This window comes from Monodon monoceros, unplaced genomic scaffold, assembly GCF_005190385.1.
Source record: "Monodon monoceros isolate NGI ecotype Baffin Bay Population unplaced genomic scaffold, NGI_Narwhal_1 Super_Scaffold_6, whole genome shotgun sequence".
Lineage (NCBI taxonomy): Eukaryota > Metazoa > Chordata > Mammalia > Artiodactyla > Monodontidae > Monodon > Monodon monoceros.
In genome coordinates, this window is record NW_021703783.1 from 91,120,856 (window position 1) to 91,138,578 (window position 17,723).

At 41.5% G+C, this 17,723-nt stretch overlaps 1 protein-coding gene across 1 annotated transcript in view; it reads right to left on the reverse strand.

The window, feature by feature from the left end:
* FAM227A (family with sequence similarity 227 member A) overlaps positions 1–17,723 on the reverse strand; it is a 77,999-nt gene that overhangs the window by 15,058 nt on the left and 45,218 nt on the right. The window contains exons 14-16 of the mRNA XM_029206736.1: positions 13,647–13,741; positions 4,075–4,232; positions 2,188–2,340 (exon numbers count right to left, since the gene is read on the reverse strand). Coding sequence (XP_029062569.1) covers positions 2,188–2,340; positions 4,075–4,232; positions 13,647–13,741 — 406 coding nt within the window. The remainder of the gene's footprint in view (positions 1–2,187; positions 2,341–4,074; positions 4,233–13,646; positions 13,742–17,723) is intronic.

A 17,723-nucleotide genomic window follows, 5' to 3' on the forward strand; every position in this document is an offset into this window, starting at 1 on the left:
AATAGCCCTGTTACCATCCAATCTTGCCTTTTGATTCAGAATTTTGTTCTTCTGCCTCCTAGTTATTCCCCCCTCCCACCCCCACATGGGGACTCATACCTTCCCCTTAATGTCTCATGTTCTAGTGTCTGACTGCTCTCTCTACCAAAGCACCAAACCTGTCTCAGCCCCAAGTTTCTGTGTCTGGCACTCACACTGCTAATTACTACTTCCCCTTCTTCTCTCAGCTTCATTCTCTGTTGGTCTGCCTTTATATATAAGCTCTCCTCCTTCCTTCTGGTCATTCCTTCTCCCTCTACCCCATACTCTATCCTCTCCCACATATGCAGTTGCCCTCTAAGGTTCTGTCCTTTGACCTCAGCTTCCACATCTGTAAAATAAGGATAAACAACTGTGCCTATTTATACACACCATTTTACAACGTGATTTGGGGGCCATTAATATGTTGTGACCATCTTTCCTCGTAAAATAGAAATAGATCAACATCACCATTTTTTTGGCTGCAGAGTATGGACGTTTGATAGTTTATTTAACCAATCATCTTTTGATGAAAGTTTAGGCTGAACTGCATTTCTGTGCTGGTGCTTAACAAGTGTGTGTGTATGTGTTGTTTGTCTGTGTCCCAGCACATTTTAGAAATAACTTCATTGTATCACTTTGCATAACAAAGTATTTATCTATGAGTTCATCTTTTTCTTTCTCTCATATTATGGCAGATATAGATGGCTGTCTAGCCAATAGCAATTTCCCCCTTTCTCCCCTGCAAACTGAATCCAGTTTTGTTTTGGATAACAAAGTGACCAGTTCTGGTCTAATCCAGTCATGAAAATCTCCTTCTCCTTTCTCAGATACTTCTCAAGCTTCTCTTTCACGGTGGCCACATGAAAGAGTTATGGGGGCAGGCAGAGAAGACATGTGAGACAAAGAGTGAAAAAAGAAGGTGAGCTCCTTTTTACCAAAAAAAAAAAAAAAAAAAAAAAAGCCAGCTAATAAAAGCAGGAGGAATAGTAGACGTAGAAAATCACTATTTTGCGGCCCCAAATGTAACAACTGATTCAGGCAAAGACCCTGGATGGATGTTAAAACCACTGGATGAATGTTGTTGGGAAAGCATATTCACAGGCTCAAAGAATCACACCATTCATTGCTGACTAATTAGAAAGGCAAAAATGTAGGCTTACAATGGAGACCTCTGGCAGAGACCATCTTAAACAAGCAGCGGGGCAACCCGACATTAAGTTTCTCCTAATGAGGTGTAACAGGAATTTACAAGGTCTCTGTGAAGTATTCTTGGCAAAAAGACTTAACCTGAACCTAATCAATCCTCTAGTACAGATCCAATGTCCATCTTATAGGAAATATGAGATCAATTGGAACAAGTTAAATGATACCCCGAAGAAATAATCAGAAAAATCCAGAACGTGGCTTGAGCTTTTCAAGAAAGTCCATGTCATAAAAAATAATTATAATAATAATAACAAAGCTGGGGGCCAGGGCACTATCATAGACTAAAAGACACCAAAGAGAGAATGTCGAAATACAACACCTCCAGGTACTGGATCCTTGAATGGATCCTGGAGCAGCAAGTAAAACCAAAAATGGTACTTTGGGCACAATTGGGGAAATTTTTATTTGACCTAGTTATTAGAGAGAGAAGGAAAATGTGGCAAAGAGTGAATAATTGGTAAACGCAGTGGGGGCATAATGGTGTCCATGGCACTGTCCTTTAAACATTTCTGAAAGGTCTGAAAAATTTCTAAATATAATAAAAATATTGAAGAGGGAGAAGGCACAGGAAAATGTTCATAATATGCTGCTAATGGGGGGGAAAGTCTAAAAACAGTCTGACAGCACGATTACTACTTTTGTTTAGAGATCCAGATGTATGTGTCCAGGAGAAAAGATTGGAAGAATTTATAGAAAAATGTTGGCAATGTGTACCTGTAGGTGCTTTTCCAGGTTCTTTGTTTGTTTTCATTGAGCATAAATGTTTTTGTAGTTAGGAAAAAAATAACTTTACAAAAATAACCGGCCTCTGTTATCGTGGGGTTTACATTCTGACCACAAGAAAGCTGAATGCGCTTCACAGGTCATTACAGGGCTGGACCCCAGTTACAAATTAGTGTGATGTGTTGCCATAGACAAATGCTGAAACCATGCTTCTTCCCCTGAAGGCCCCTTAAATACCTGAGGAAGTTGTTGTGCAGCTCCTCCAGGTACGCATTGAAATGATTCCACTCACTCCAGTGAAACCGGTTCAGCTGGTGGAGGTCGTCCCTCCGCTTCTTCATGTTGCTCAGGGTCAGGCTGATGACCTCAACGTATGTCAGGGTGGACTCAGTGGCTTTCATGTCGAGGAAAACCCCACACTGTCAGTTGGTATTGACTCAGTGTTACTATTAGTGGGATGTGTCCAGTACATGGGGAGGAGGTGGGTGTGATAGCAGGATGGGGAAACCGACCTGGTTCTGGAAATCTGAGCAGGAAACCACTCCATGGCCTGCTTGGGAAAGAGAGAAGCTATCCTCTCCATGGCTAGGCCATTCCCCATCTTTTAATAAAGTCTTTCTCCCCTCCTGCTGATGGAAGGGCTAGCAAGTGCTTATTTTAGACTACCATCTAAAATTCTTACTCTCTTATCACAGTGGTGAACAGGAAGGGATTCCAACTTTCCTTTCCTCTCAGGCCCAGTCCTCATTCCCCATCTCAGGTTTGCATGTTGAAAAGTTCTCTCTACCTTCGCCACCCCTCCACCCCTTCTGAACTGGTCAGAATCTCAGCCACACTCATCATGTGCTGTGGGACATCAGACAATCTATGTCATCCTCTACGTCTCCATTTCCTTATCTATAAAATAGATGGCACCTACCTTAGACGATGTTCATGATAATAATGATAGTCACTATTTTTTTTAGTACCAGCTGTATGCCATTTAATCCTGGTCACAACACTACTGATTTGGTATAACCATCCTCACTTTAGGAATGAGTTGATAAAGATATTGAGCTTAGAGGTTAAGCTGTGCACACGAGATCTTAAAGCTAGTGGGTTGCTGAGCTGGGACGCAAATCCAGGGCCGTGTATCCCCAACCCAGGCTCCTTCTACTACACTACACTGTCTTTACAGAACAGTGAGGTGATATAAGGGAAAGCGTTTTATAAACAATAAAGTCCTATGAATTGTGTGTCGTTAATCTCTGCCTACAGATATATAAATACGCTTGTGGATATGCAGTGCTATAGGGCAGGAGTTAAGTCCTACTACTTCATTATGAAAGCTCCTCCTTATGGGGCGCTGTATTCTGATAGGTAACGTTCAATCATTTGTTACCTGCCGGGCACTGTGCTAAATAAGCCTTTACCGGTGTTGCGCCTGTTCTCCGCATTACAATTCTATGAGGCGGGTACTCTTATCCCCATTTTACAGATGAGAAAAATGAGGCTCAGAGAGAAGCTGGAACTTGTCTAAGATCACACAGCTGGTGAGCAGGTGAGTTGGTTCCTGAATCCAGGTCTATTTGAGTCCATGTTCTGCCCCTCTACGGTAAACCGTTAAGACTCAGGACACCAACACATATCACACCTGTTTTCTTAAGATCTGAGCTTTTTTACCATATTTTTAGGATAAATGTCATGAGGGCCAAGAATTTGCTGATGGGTCTGGGGAGGGGTGTGTGTGAGGAGGGTGCTGGAAGAAACATAGCCCTAGACACCAAAATTCCTGATCAATATATACTGTGGGGTCAGTGAGCATCTAGGAGGCGTTACTGAGTTGCAAAATATGTTAAGAGTCCCTAAGTAGTCCATTCTTTCTGGTAGAAAGGAAGAGATTATTGCACACACGGAAATTCGACTTGCCCAGGGTCCCACTCAGCCAGTGCATGAGGCAGATTTGGAATTAACATGAGCAAGATTCCGACCCGTAGGCTCGTAACCATGGTCACCCTTGATGGGCCCCTACTATGTGTCAGGTGCTGTGCTGAGGGCTGGATGCCTGTCTCTTCACCCCTGCTTCTGGGAAGAGGAAGCAGGGGCCTGGAGTAATGTGTGCCCGGCCCACGGTGGAAAGGATATGGGATGGTCTTGGTTTTTTCCCTCCTGACCATCAGCACGTCTTTGCCAGGCTGTTGCAGAGAGGCGTGGTTCAGGAGGAAGTACACAATCAGAGGGCTCTTCCCATAAATGTTGAAGAGGTTTGAAGTCATCTCAGGGCTTTTGCAGGCAGGGTAAGACTGAGTAGGAAAGAGATAGGAAAAAAAATAAAGGATATTATCATTTTTATGGCACATATTAAGCAATGTAAAGGTACTCATATCCTTTATCTAGTAACTCCAGTTTTAGGATGCTATCCTAAGGAAATTACCCACAAGAAAAAAAGACTTAGGCACTATAATGTTTACTGCAGTGACAATTACTACAGCAAAAGGTTACAACAACCTAAATGTTCAAGGAGTTGTTGACATCTCTACCCAAAGGAACAGTACGCCACTATTAAATTGTTTATGAAGAGTTGGTACTAAGATATTGTTTCAGGTATAATAGTAATTTTAAAAATCAAGATACAAAATTAGATAGATAATATTATATATTTTATATAAAATGAATATAATTACATGAAATCAATCAACCAAAAAAAATGGTAGATAAGAGACTAGAAGTGTAGTTACCAAAATGTTAACAATTCATCCAGCAAATATTTATTGGGTGACTACCGCGTATACACACTGATCTAGACACTGGCCTTTCAGCCGAGAATAAGACAAATTCCAGCCCTCACGGAGCTTGTATCATAGTTGAGAGAAAAACAATAAACAAATCAACATGATACTATGGAATAATAAGGGCTTTAGGTAAGAATCAAGTAGGGCAGGGGGTGTGGGTGGTGGGATGGGAGACTGGGGAGGAGAGGGATCTTTTCCATGGGGAGGTCAGGGAGGACTGCCCTGAGGAGGAGCGATCCCGGCAGACCCTGAATGATGGAAGGAAGATCTGGGCGATGTTCCAGGCAAAGGGGACAGCAAGTGCAGGAGACCCCAAGGCAGACAGGAGCTTGGTGTGGCTGAGGGACAGAAACCAGGCCTGCACGGCTCAAATGAGAACAAATGATGAGGCTGAAGAAGGAGCGGGGTCTTTGGGCCACAGGAAGAAGTTAGGACTTTCTAAGTGTGATGGAAGCCACTGGAAGGTTTTGAGCTGGGGTACATCTGATTAATTTTTCCTAAAGATCCCTTTAACTGGGACTTCCCTGGCGGTCCAGTGGTTAAGACTCTGTGATTTCGATGCACGGAGTATGGGTTCAATCCCTGCTGGGGAACTAAGATCCTACATGCCACATGGCACGGCCAAAAAATACAAATGAAAAAAAAAAGATCACTTTAACTGATGTGTGGAGAAATGACTGCAGTGGGTAAGCGTGGACACTAGAAGAGCACTTGGGAGCCTCTGCAGTGGCTGAGGCAGTGCTGGGGCTGGGAATGGGGAGGGGTGAGAAGTGATGGAATCTGCAACATACTATGAGAGCAGAATTGGCAGGATTTGCTGATGGAGTCGATGTAGGTGTGAGAAAGACAGGAGTCAAGGGTGACTCTAAAGGGTTAGGTGCCAGTTTCCCAGCTGGGAAGATGTGGGGAGGAAGAGGCTGACAGGGCAGGAAAATCAAGAGGTCTGTTTTGGATGTGCTGTATTTGAGATGCTAATAGACAACCAAGAGGCAACAGAGATCAGGAAAGAGAACAGGCAGGGGCTGAGAGTAATCTGTTTCCCTTCCTTATATTCCTCTGCCTTCTTCCAAAATGTCAGTGGTGATTATGTGCTTCTTTTGTATTTTTTTAAAAATACGTTTTATTTGGACGAAGCGGTTATAATCTAACGAGACAAAAATTCTGTCTCACGAGTGAAGGCTGCAGCGGCACCTAACCACACTCTTCTCTGTCCTATTCATTTTCATTGCTTAATGAGATTTCCTCTATGGGTAGCAGGGTCTCTCAACCTTGGCACTTTGACATTTGGGGCCAGATTTGTTGTGGGAGACTGTCCTGTGCATTGCAGGACATCGAGTGGCCTCCGTGGTCTCTACCCAAGAGATGCTAGTAGTACTCTACCCCTCACCCCCAGCTGTGACAACCAGAAATGTCTCCAGGCATGGCCAAATGTCTCCTAGGGTGCAAAACTGTCCCCAGTTGAGAACCACTATTCTATAGCAAGATCCCACTGGAATCACAGAAACTTGGGGTTAGTAGAGCACCTATAGATCATTTAGTCCAATGATTCCTAAAAGCCCATCTCCAAATGGGGGCCAGTCTGTGTTCAATGGTCTCCAGCAAAATGAGGGAAACAAGGAAAAATACATGGTAGTAGTAGGGCTTCCCTGGTGGCGCAGTGGTTGAGAGTCCGCCTGCCGATGCAGGGGACACGGGTTCGTGCTCCGGTCCGGGAAGATCCCACATGCTGCAGAGTGGCTGGGCCCATAAGCCATGGCCGCTGGGCCTGCGCGTCCGGAGCCTGTGCTCCGCAACGGTAGAGGCCACAACAGTGAGAGGCCCGCATACCGCAAAAAGAAAACAAAAACAAAACATTGTAATAAATCTGACCTAAAGTAATTTTTTTTTTTTTTTTTTTTTGGCTACCGCCACGCAGCTTGTAGGATCTTAGTTCCCTGACCAGGGATCGAACTTGTGCCCCTACAGTGGAAGCACGGAGTCCTAACCACTGCACCAACAGGGAATTCCATGACCTAAAGGAAATTTATTCACTTATGGACTCTCTTTTATTCTGAGATTGTCTTTCTACTTTTTTACATTAATGACCTTTCTTTTATGAAATGATGATGATACCAGATAGCAGTCATTTTGTTTAAATGAACTTATTTAGTGAAAAAAAAAAAAAGTTTTTCCAAGTCTAGAAAAGTCCAAAGATCTAGAACCACTAATCTAGTTCCACATTTATTCAAGTGCTGTTCTTTCAGTTGCCCAGTACCCATTCTCCTTCTGCTAACAACCCCCAATTCTTGTGTGTTTGGGGGAGTTTACTTGCCCTCTACTGCTTGAAGGACTTTAAATCAAATGTCTTGCTCCCCATGTGAGCCACAGGAGTGAGCCTTAGAAGCCTTTGTAGGCTCTGCCAGCCAGAGCCTTTCTCTCATCCACCCAGTTAGAGCCAGAGCACATGGGATAAGCTTGGTCAATCAAAACTCCGGTTTCTGGGATTTTGAGTCCTGAGTGGGGTGAAATATAGACTGAAAACACATGGGGGTTCAACCATACCAGAGATGTCACCTTGAAAAGCTGGTTCAAGGGTTGCAACTGCCTTGATTCTCCTCCTGGTCCCTGGACCGATTTTCACACTGTTCTCAATGTTCTTGCAGTGTTTGCTCAAGTTGGCATAATTTGTTACTTGTAAGCAAAGAATCCCAACTGATACACATCATTTCAATAATATTCTCAGTAGGTACTTGCCCATTTTTGCTTCCCTAACTCTGGAAACAAGGAATACACTCCCTTCTGAAACATCCAGTTCCACTGTCAGTAAGCATCCGGTTTCTCCTCCCAGGGAAAGGGCTGGCTCAGGGCCATAGCACTGGGCAAAGACAAGCCACTAGGCAAGAGGAGAGTCATTCTGGAACCTCAGCTCCAAGAGGCAGGTAGAAAGCAGAGCAGAAGCTAGAGTAAAGGGGTTGGCATCAGAGACCCGGCAAGAGGAATGACGTGGTTTGAGAGCCAGAGTGGAACAGGAACCAGCAGACAGTCTGCAGCCAAGCCGGAGGGTAGAGCTGGTTTAAAATGACAGCAGCTTGGACTCTATGAAGTTCTTTCTTCCTCTAGATAAAAATCTGACTCTCTGTAATTCCAACCCATCTCCCTCCAGACTGCGTGTTACATAACAGTCCTTAAAATATTTGAGGAGGGAATTCCCTGGCGGTCCAGTGGTTAGGACTCTGAGCTTTCACTGCCGGGCCCAGGTTCAATCCCTGGTCGGGGAACTAAGATCCTGCAAGCCGCAGAGCGTGGTCAAAAAAAAAAAAAAAAAAAAAAATTGAGGAGAGCCCTCACATCTTCTCTAAGTCTTGCTTCTCCAACCTAAACATCTTCAGTGCCTTCAGTGACTCCTGGACCCTCTTTCTCTCCAGCCTGGTCCCTCTCCCTGAACACATGTTCGATGGGACCATCTGAAGTGGGACCATCCTCTTCCTTATTCTGGGACAGTTGTATATCTTTCTAGAAAGTTCTTTGTTTTGACATTTACATATCCTTTTCTGCTATCTCTGAGAGTGCAAACATTTGTTTGTTTTTTTACAAAATAAATTTATGTTCTTTGTGAAAAATTCATACAATGCATAAATGTATATAGTAAAAGATAAGAGTCCCCATCCTCACTTGCGTTTTCTAGGAATAAATACTATTAATGTTTTTCCGTGTATCCTTCCAAACCTTTTTATAAGCACATAATGACTTTATACCAAAAATGTATTTCAAAAATAAAAATAGAATCATACTATACACCATGTTTTATTACTTTAATTTTTCACTCATCAGTATCTAAATACATTGCCTGTGGTATTCTCTTGATTTATTAATTTTAGACATTGTTGACTTTCATTCTTTCATTTGATAAGGTATAAATCTGTCTTGTTTTTAACAGCAACAGAATATCTATATTATGAACATTTCACAGTTTACCTATTTATCTACTGAAATGTTAATTTTCTTCCGTTTTTGCTGGTACAGATTAATGCTGTAAGGGATGGCCTTGTGTGAACATTTCTACAGGATAGATTCTTGGAAGTGAAACTGCCAGGTCTTCAGTGTATGCCATTAAAATTTAATAGAATATCCTAAACTCATGACAAAACACCTAAAAATGCTAGAAAAATGTTTTAAAATCCTTTTAAATGAATGAAGGAGCTTGTAAGAAAGTAAGGGAAATCCTTTGAGGCCTAGGGAGGTAAGGGAGCCCTGAAGTTGGATGCCCTGATTCAAAACAACTTCAGAGGGAGGTGGAATGATGGGTGTCCTTTGCTTGATCCTGGTGTTAAGCCAAACACCTCCACTGTCCCACTGTTCTGTAGGTTCTTTGATGCTAATGGCTTTATCAAGTTACCGAGGTCTCCTTCTATTCCTAGTGTAGAGGGATGTCAAAAAACTGACTTCGCTAGTACCAGAATACACCAGAGGGAGGGGACTGTCCTTTCTCAGGAAAACAAAGATTAGAGCCAAAGGCAGAGTGAGAGCTACATTGCTCTACATTAGAGGTGAGCAGGAGTTTGGGGAAAGAAGAGGGAGGAAAGTGCACACGACTATAGAGGATGGTCTTGCAAACTGTGGGATGACTAAAGGATTTTAAGAAGGGCAACTCACATGAAAGGTCTTTGCATTACTGTGATATGTCCCCCTTCTTCCCATCTCTTTAAACTTAGTAAAGTTTTCTATATACACAACACACCCACACAGGCCTTGTGTGAGCAGTTTTTGTGAAAATCAAGGGAAGAGGTGGTACGTGCACAGCACATGCAGGACAGAAGAGGAGCTCGGTGCCACAGAAAACATAAGTCCCCAGAGTTCAGATATTTGGGGGAAGGTATGAGGCTCCAAACAAATCATATAACAAATGCTTGAACCAATCTTTAATTCAATTCAAAGGAGTAGAGTAACCCCTGGTGACATCTGGGTTATGCGAGTAAAGTTTTTTATTAACAATAGGTGATAATATAAAAACATTGGGGGAAAAAATGGGAGAGAATATTTCATAAAATCTTGGAGTGGTAAAGATCTTTCTTAGTAGGAAATGAAATCCAGAAGCCATAAAAGAGATGACCAATAAACATGTCTGTATAAAAATTTAAATTTTCTAGAATAAAGTACCATAATTAAAGTAAAAAGATTAAATAGGAAACATTTTTTTGCCAAGTATATGACTAAGAATTGAGCTTCTACAAATCAAAAATGAGCAGAAGACTAAGAACCTTAGAAACAGAAATATTTCTACTAAGAATAGAAAACACCAAAACCAAAGGACATGAAGAGGCATTTCATGGAAATAGAAATTCCAAAGGATTATAACTATAGGAAAATAGATTTAACTTCACTTATAATTAAATAATTAATATTGAAACAATTATAACATAGCATTTTCCCCTCATCAGAATGGCAACAAATAATTTGATAATGTACAACATTGGCAAAGGTACATGGATAGTCTCTCACATGCTGCTGGTGAGAATATAAATTGGTACAACTTCTTTGGAGAGCAATTCAAGATATACAATTGATTTAGGAATTCTACTTCTAGGAATTCTTCCTACATGTATACTTGTACATATGAGCCAAGAGACACACAAATACCGAGATGTTCAAGACAGCAGTGTTTATAATAGCAAAGACTGGGAGCACATACATGTCCACGGATAGGAAAATGGTTAATGAATTATAGAATACAGGCGCAACCATGAAATAAGATTGTGATAGATCTGTATGTGCTTTCATTCGGAATACTCTCTAAGATATGTTGAAATCAGTACAGAGTCTGATTTAGAACATGGGGTCTGGAGTCACACTGCTTGGGTTAAAATCCTGGCTCTACTCTTACAACTCAACAACAAAAAGACAAAAACTTAATCTAAAAATGGGCAAAGGATTTGAACAGACATTTCTCTAAAGAAGATATACAACTGGCCAATAAGCACATGAAAAGATGCTCAGTATCATTAGTCATTAGGGAAGCGGAAGTGAAAACCACAATGAGATACTACTTCATACCAACTAGGATAACTATATCAAAAAGAATGGAAAATAAGTGTTGGCAAGGATGTGGAGAAATTGCAATCCTCGTATGTTGCTGGCGGGAATGTAAAATGGTACAGGCTCTGTGGAAACGTTTGTCAGTTCCTCAAAAAGTTAGACGTAGGCTTACCATATGACCCAACAATGCCACTCCTAGGTAGTATATATCCAAGAGAATAGAAAACATATGTACACACAAAAATTTGTACATAAATGTTCATAGAAGCCATGTCATTCATAATAGCCAAAAGGCGGAAACAGTCCAAATGTCCATTAACTAGTAAATGGATAAACAAAGTTTGGTATAGTCAAATAATGGAATATTATTCAGCCATAAAAAAGGTGAAATACTGACACATGCTACAACATGGATAAATCTTGAAAACACTATGCTAAGTGAAGGAAATCAGTCACAAAAGGCCACATATTATATGATTCCCATTTATACGAAATGTCCAGAATAGGCAAATTCATACAAACTAAAACTATATTAGTGGTTTCCAGAGGCAGCGGGGAGAGGGGGCTGGGGAGTGACTGCTAATGAGTATGGGGTTTCTTTTTTGGGTGATAAAAATGTTCTGGAAGTAGACAGTGGTGATGATTATAGAACCTTGTGACTATACTAAAAACCACTGAATTTTACATTAAAATGCTGATTTTTATGGTATGTGAATTATAGCTTTTAAAAAAATCTTAGCTCTACCACTTACTAGCTATTTGACTTTGGTCAAGATACTGAATATTTCTGAGCCTTAGTTTTCTGATCCATAAAATGGAGATAATAAATAAAACCTACTTCTCTTAGGGTTGTGTGAGGATTAAATGAATTAACATGTATGACGTGTTTAGAACAATGTTTGCTATATAAGCATTCAATAATTGTTAGCTATTATATGCTAGGTTGAAAAAGCAAAGTGCAAAATGGTGTATATATTATACCAATTTTTGTTTTAAAAAATGGTTTATATTCCTTGACATGCATCAAAAATTTCTAGAAGGATATAAGGAAAAACTTGATTCGCCTCTGGGGAGGGGGCATAGGATCTGGCGTGGAAGAGAGATTAACGTTTTTGTTTTTGTTTTTTTATGCGGTACGCGGGCCTCTCACTGTTGTGGCCTCCCCCGTTGCGGGGTACAGGCTCCGGATGCGCAGGCTCAGCGCCCATGGCTCACGGGCCCAGCCGCTCCGCGGCACGTGGGATCTTCCCGGACCGGGGCACGAACCCGTGTCCCCTGCCTCGGCAGGCGGACCCTCAACCACTGTGCCACCAGGGAAGCCCGAGAGATTAACTTTTTGTTACATATCCTTTAATACTGTTTGGTTTTACCACAGGCAAAAATTTTTTCAATAAAAACTATGGTATTAAAAAATATTAAAAATATTTAAAAATAATAATAAATAAATAAATAGAGTCATGTGTTGGCTCTTCTGTCGGGAACATCCACCCCCACCCCCGGTGAATAGCTCACTGACGCATCTCCCTTCCATGTGTCCGCCAGGCCATTCAGCTGCTTTCCACTCCTGTTAAACTCTGCCACTATCCACTCTAACTGCTGGGCTTCGCCACCCCACCAGGACAGATCCCGGAGTAGGACATGAATACTCATCTCCTTGTCTCTGTCTCTAGAGCAACCCCACGATCCCCGTCAGCAGTAAGCACCGTAACGCTGCTGGGCTTTATTTCCCCCATTTTACAGAAGAAGGTCAGTAGAGTTCAACAACTCACTCAAGTAACACAGCTGAGGAGATAGATGCAGCACCAAGATTTGAACTCACGTCTGTCTGTCTTTTCCACCAGGCCCTGCTACTTCTCAAAAGTTTCACTGCTAAATGCTGAGGGGAAATAGGCAGTGGAATAATTATGGAGAAACGAAGAACATTCAAGAAATCTTCTACAGGGAATTCCCTGGTGGTCCAGTGGCTAGGACTCGGGTTCAATCTCTGGTCGGGGAACTAAGATTCTGCAAGCTTCACGGTGCAGCCAAAAAAAAGAAAGAAAGAAGGAAAGAAAGAAATCTTCTACAATACTTGCTATACTTGATCCAAACTCTATGGCCTGACTCCCTTGCTAGTTGGTGCTTGGGGAAGCCCCAAAGCCTCTTGCCCTGTTCACGGTCCTAAGGGCCTCTTCCCACTACGTAAGACTGAACGTGCCATTGATATAACCTACCATGCACTGAGGTTTGTAGGGAAGATTTGCGGGAGGGGAGGAGAAGAGGAGAGAACACACCGTAATCCTTCGCCTCTTGTGTTCTGGGGGCTGTGCTGGTGGCAAAGCTCAGAGGTTAAGAGCTCAGGCTCAGAGTCAGGCAGATCTGCATGCAAGTCTTGGCTTTATCACTTATTTGCGTTGTGAATTTGGACAAATTAGTTACCTGCTCTGAGCATCACTTTCCTCACTAATAAACTGAAAAATAGCAGGAGTAAGGATCTCAAACGACTGTCACAGTAAAATAAAATACACTGTATGCACAGGTTTCACCTGACATGTAGTGAGTAAGTGTTCATTACATGTTAATCCTCATCACTACCTCAGGTAAACCTCATAAGAGCACCAGGACCGAGGAATTATTGTCCCCATTTCATAGAGTAGAAAACTGAGACTCTGTTCTCTTTCCATTACACCCAGGCTCTTGAGTTTCAAGCAAGTAATTTAAATCCTGGAGAAATCCAGGCAAAATTCTCACTCAACTTGTGCCTACCTCAGTCAGTAATTACCCTTACGAGATTTCCTTACTGTTTCACCCAAGACTACAATCAGAAATACCCCAGTTCTTACCCTGACATCTTCACAGAGCTAGCTCTTCTGGCCAGATCTCCTAGCCCCCTTTAAATCATCTCTCCTATTAAGTTTGCAATCACGTGCTCACCGGCTTAGGAAGCATATTCTCAAGTTCTCTTGCTGCAGATATCCTTTTGACTTGTTGTGTTGCTTTCCTCAAGACCAGAGTCTGATAATTATGCTCTGTCAATGCAATATGCACAAAAAATGATCAATAGGGCTTCTCAGCTATGATGAGAAAGAGCATATGGTAGACCTCAGCTTTCTATTAATGTGAAAATGCCTGGGTATATTCAGATCATTGGGAGGTGCTAGAGGAAATCACTCAGGTAAATTCATAGAATTTCACTTGCATTTTAGCCAGATGTACACTTGTGGCCACACATTTGTCCATTTACTAATCTATCTGCCCATCCTTCTATCCATCCATCCAACATTTTGCTGAGCCTTTACTATGTGCTGGGCCCATGCTAGGTGCTGGAAGTAGACTGTCTTCAAGGAACTCACAGCTTAGTAAGAAAAAAAGACAGGTAAATGATAAGTGTAACACTGACTCATGTGCCATGATAGAATTCTCTGTACGATACAGTATGGTCCCAGAATAAGGAAGAAGGAGCCTAAAGGCTTTAAAAATGCTAAGCAGGATCAGGAAAGGTGTTGCGATTAAAAGAGAAAAAAATATCCAACTCTTGCACGAAGTTATGGTTCTTCTGTAGAAGGTTAATAGAGAATATCTTAAAGACAGGAAGAGAGAAACAACAGATTCTCTATAAACAGATAACAATTAGAATGACTGCAGAGTTCTCAACAGTAACGATGGAAGCTAGAAGATGACAGTGGAATGAAATCACCAAAGCATTAAGGTAAACGTGTATACCCAGCAAAACTATCCTTTAAGAAGAAAGGTGAAATAAAGACATTCATAGAAAAACAAAAACCAAGGGAACTTACCAAGAGAACTGCAGTAAGGAACTGCTAAAAATTCTCCCTCTCTCTGTATATATATATGGGGGAAATTACAGAGAGGAGAGAGCTCAAGAAAGGAATCCTAAATAATTGTGTATGGATGCATACGCTCACCCCTGAGCTGCACATATAAATGTGTATCTGACCCTAAACAGATGGCTTTGAGAACTGAACTACAGGGTAGAGCACTTCTCAAGTCTCAAATGTGGTCCCTGGGTAGCACACATTTAGGACAGATCAAAAGAGCACTGCAAAAGTTTTGAAAACTGAACTAACATTGCAACCACAATCTACAAAACTTATGACCTGAGCCTAATTGGGTGAATTGCCTGCTAAAACAAAGGAAACAAAACACTCCAACATTCTTCATACATTTAAACAAGACTCAAAATATTCAAAATATCCAGAATAGAATCCAGAATTACTCAACCTACAAAGAACCAGAATATCCTGATAAATTCTCAAGGAAGAAAGACAATCGGCATCACCAATCCTGAAATGACTCAGATGTTGAAATCATCAGACAAAGGCTTTAAGGCAGCTATTATAACAGTGCTTTAAGAAGTAAGGGTGAATACTTTTGAAATAAATGAAAAAATAGAAAGTCTCAGTAGAGAAATAGAAGCTATGACAGAAAACTGAATAGAAATTTTACAACTGAAAAATACAATAATTGAAATAAAAAATTCACTGGATGGGATCAATACCAGAATGGAGGTGATGGAGGAAGGAGACAATGAACTTGAAGACAGATCAATAAAAATTATCCAATTTGTGTGTTTTCTAATATCATATGTGTGGTTTTCCACACCAGTTCTCCAATTCTCTGAAATAAACTGGGTGTCTAACAATTTAATTCAATTCCAAATCTACCTGGAATTAGTGTCAGATCCCACTAGTTAAAAGACTCAATCCAACAAGACTGTCCCCACTTCAAGCACCAGTGTCAAATGCCACCCATACTTCTATCTAGCTAACTATAAATTTGGGGGTTCCCATGACCCCCTTGGGTTCAATAATTCAGTAGAATGGCTCATGGAACTCAGGAAAGTGCTATGCTTACTATTACAGGTTTACTATAAAAGACACGACTCAGGAACAACTAAATGGAAGAGAGACATAGGGCACGGTGTGCGGGCTGGAGCACGGACCTTCCATGCCCTCTTCAGGCACATCACCTTCCCAGCACATCAGTGTGTTCAGCGACCTGGCAGTTCACCAAATCACATTGTTCAGGAGTTTCTATAACTCAGTCTCCAGTCTCTCTCTCCTCCCTGGAGGCTGGGAGGGGTGAGGCTGAAAGTTCCCACCCTCTAATCATGTTTGGTCTTGTGTTTTTTTTAATATTTATTTATATTTTTGGCTGCCTTGGGTCTTCGTTGCGGCACGCGGGATCCTCTGCTGTGGTGCGCGGGCTCCTCCTTGCAGGGCATGGGCTCCTCTCTAGTTGTGGTGTGTGGGCTGCAGAGCACGCAGGCTCTATAGTTGTGGCCCACATGCTCAGTTGTTGTGGTGCGCGGGCTTAGTTGCCCCGCAGTATGTGGGATCTTAGTTCCCTGACCAGGGATCGAACCCGTGTCCCCTGCATTGGAAGGTGGATTTTTAACCACTGGACCACCAGGGAAGTCCCTCATGTTTTGGTCTTTCTGGGTCCTATCCTGAAGCTACCTAAGGCCCCAACCTGGGTCACTATATTAGGATATACTCAGGTGTGGCTGGAAGATGCTAATAATGAATAACAAAAGACGTTTCCATCACTCAGGAAATCCCAAGGGTTTTAGGAGCTCTGTGCCAGGACCTGGGGACAAAGATCAAATCTGTATTTTTATTATATACACGATCTGAACAGTGTAGAGACAAAAGACCAGAAAAAATGAACAGAGCCTCAGGGACCTATGGGACAATATCAACAGGTCTAACATTGTGTCATCAAAGTCCTAAAACGAAAGGAGAGTGTGGTACCAAAAAAAAATTGAAAAACCTCCCAAATTTGGCAAAAGACATAAACTTACAGTTTCAAGAAGCTCTGCAAACCCCAGTCAAGTCAAAGTCAAAGAAACCCATGTCCCTACACATCCTAACAACCAGCTGAAAGGCAAGACAACTTGAGGGCAGTCTAAGAGAAATGCTTGACACAAAAGGGGGACAAGAATTTAAGTGACTGTGGATTTCTCATCAGACCCTTGAGGCCAGAAGCTGTGGAACAACATTTGAAAGTGTGGAAAGAAAAGAACTTTCGACCCAGAATTCTATAACCAGAAAAAAACATCCTTCAAGAATGAAGGTGAAAATGTAAAATCGATAGCTAGTGGGAAGCGGCCACATAGCACAGGGAGATCAGCTCGGTGCTTTGTGTCCACCTAGAGGGGTGGGATAGGGAGGGTGGGAGGGAGACGCAAGAGGGGCTGATTCACTTTGTTATAAAGCAGAAACTAATACACCATTGTAAAGCAATTACACTCCAATAAAGATGTTAAAAAAATAAAGGCAGTCTTGTGAGTAGGCCATTAAAAAAAGAAAAAAGAATGAAGGTGAAATAAAGACATTCTCAGAAGAAAGAAAACTCTAAGCAAATTCATTGCCAACAGGCTTATTTTAAGTGAAGGGTTTTCTTTTGGGAGGGGGCATGTAAGAAGGAAAATAATACCAGAGGGAAACTTGGAACTTCAGGAATGAAGGAAAAGCAACAGGAACTGTAAATATCTGGTTATATATAGTAAGTACAATATATATAGTAAATATAGAATATATATTATAAATCTATCTGGTTATATAGAGTAAATATAATACTGTATTTTCCTCCTCTTACATTCTTTAAAATATGTACGATAATCACTTCGGAATGCTGTTTGGCATTTCCTCAAAATGTTAAACATATGACCCAGCGATTCCGCCCTAGGTATACATACACCCAAGAGAAATGAAAACATATGTCTACACAAAAACTTGTACCTGAATGTTCACAGCAGCATTATTTATGATAGTTACAAAGTAGAAACAACACAAACTGAATAAAGATAAAAACACTCTATCTAAAACATTTGTGGGATGCCTAGCACGCAGAGGGAACTCTATAGCATTAAATGGTCATATTAGGGAAAAAGGTCTCCTTTTCACTCAGTTCAAAATATTTTCTAATTTCTCTTGATACTTCCTCTTTGACTCATAGGTCAATATATGTATATTTTGGGGACTTGCA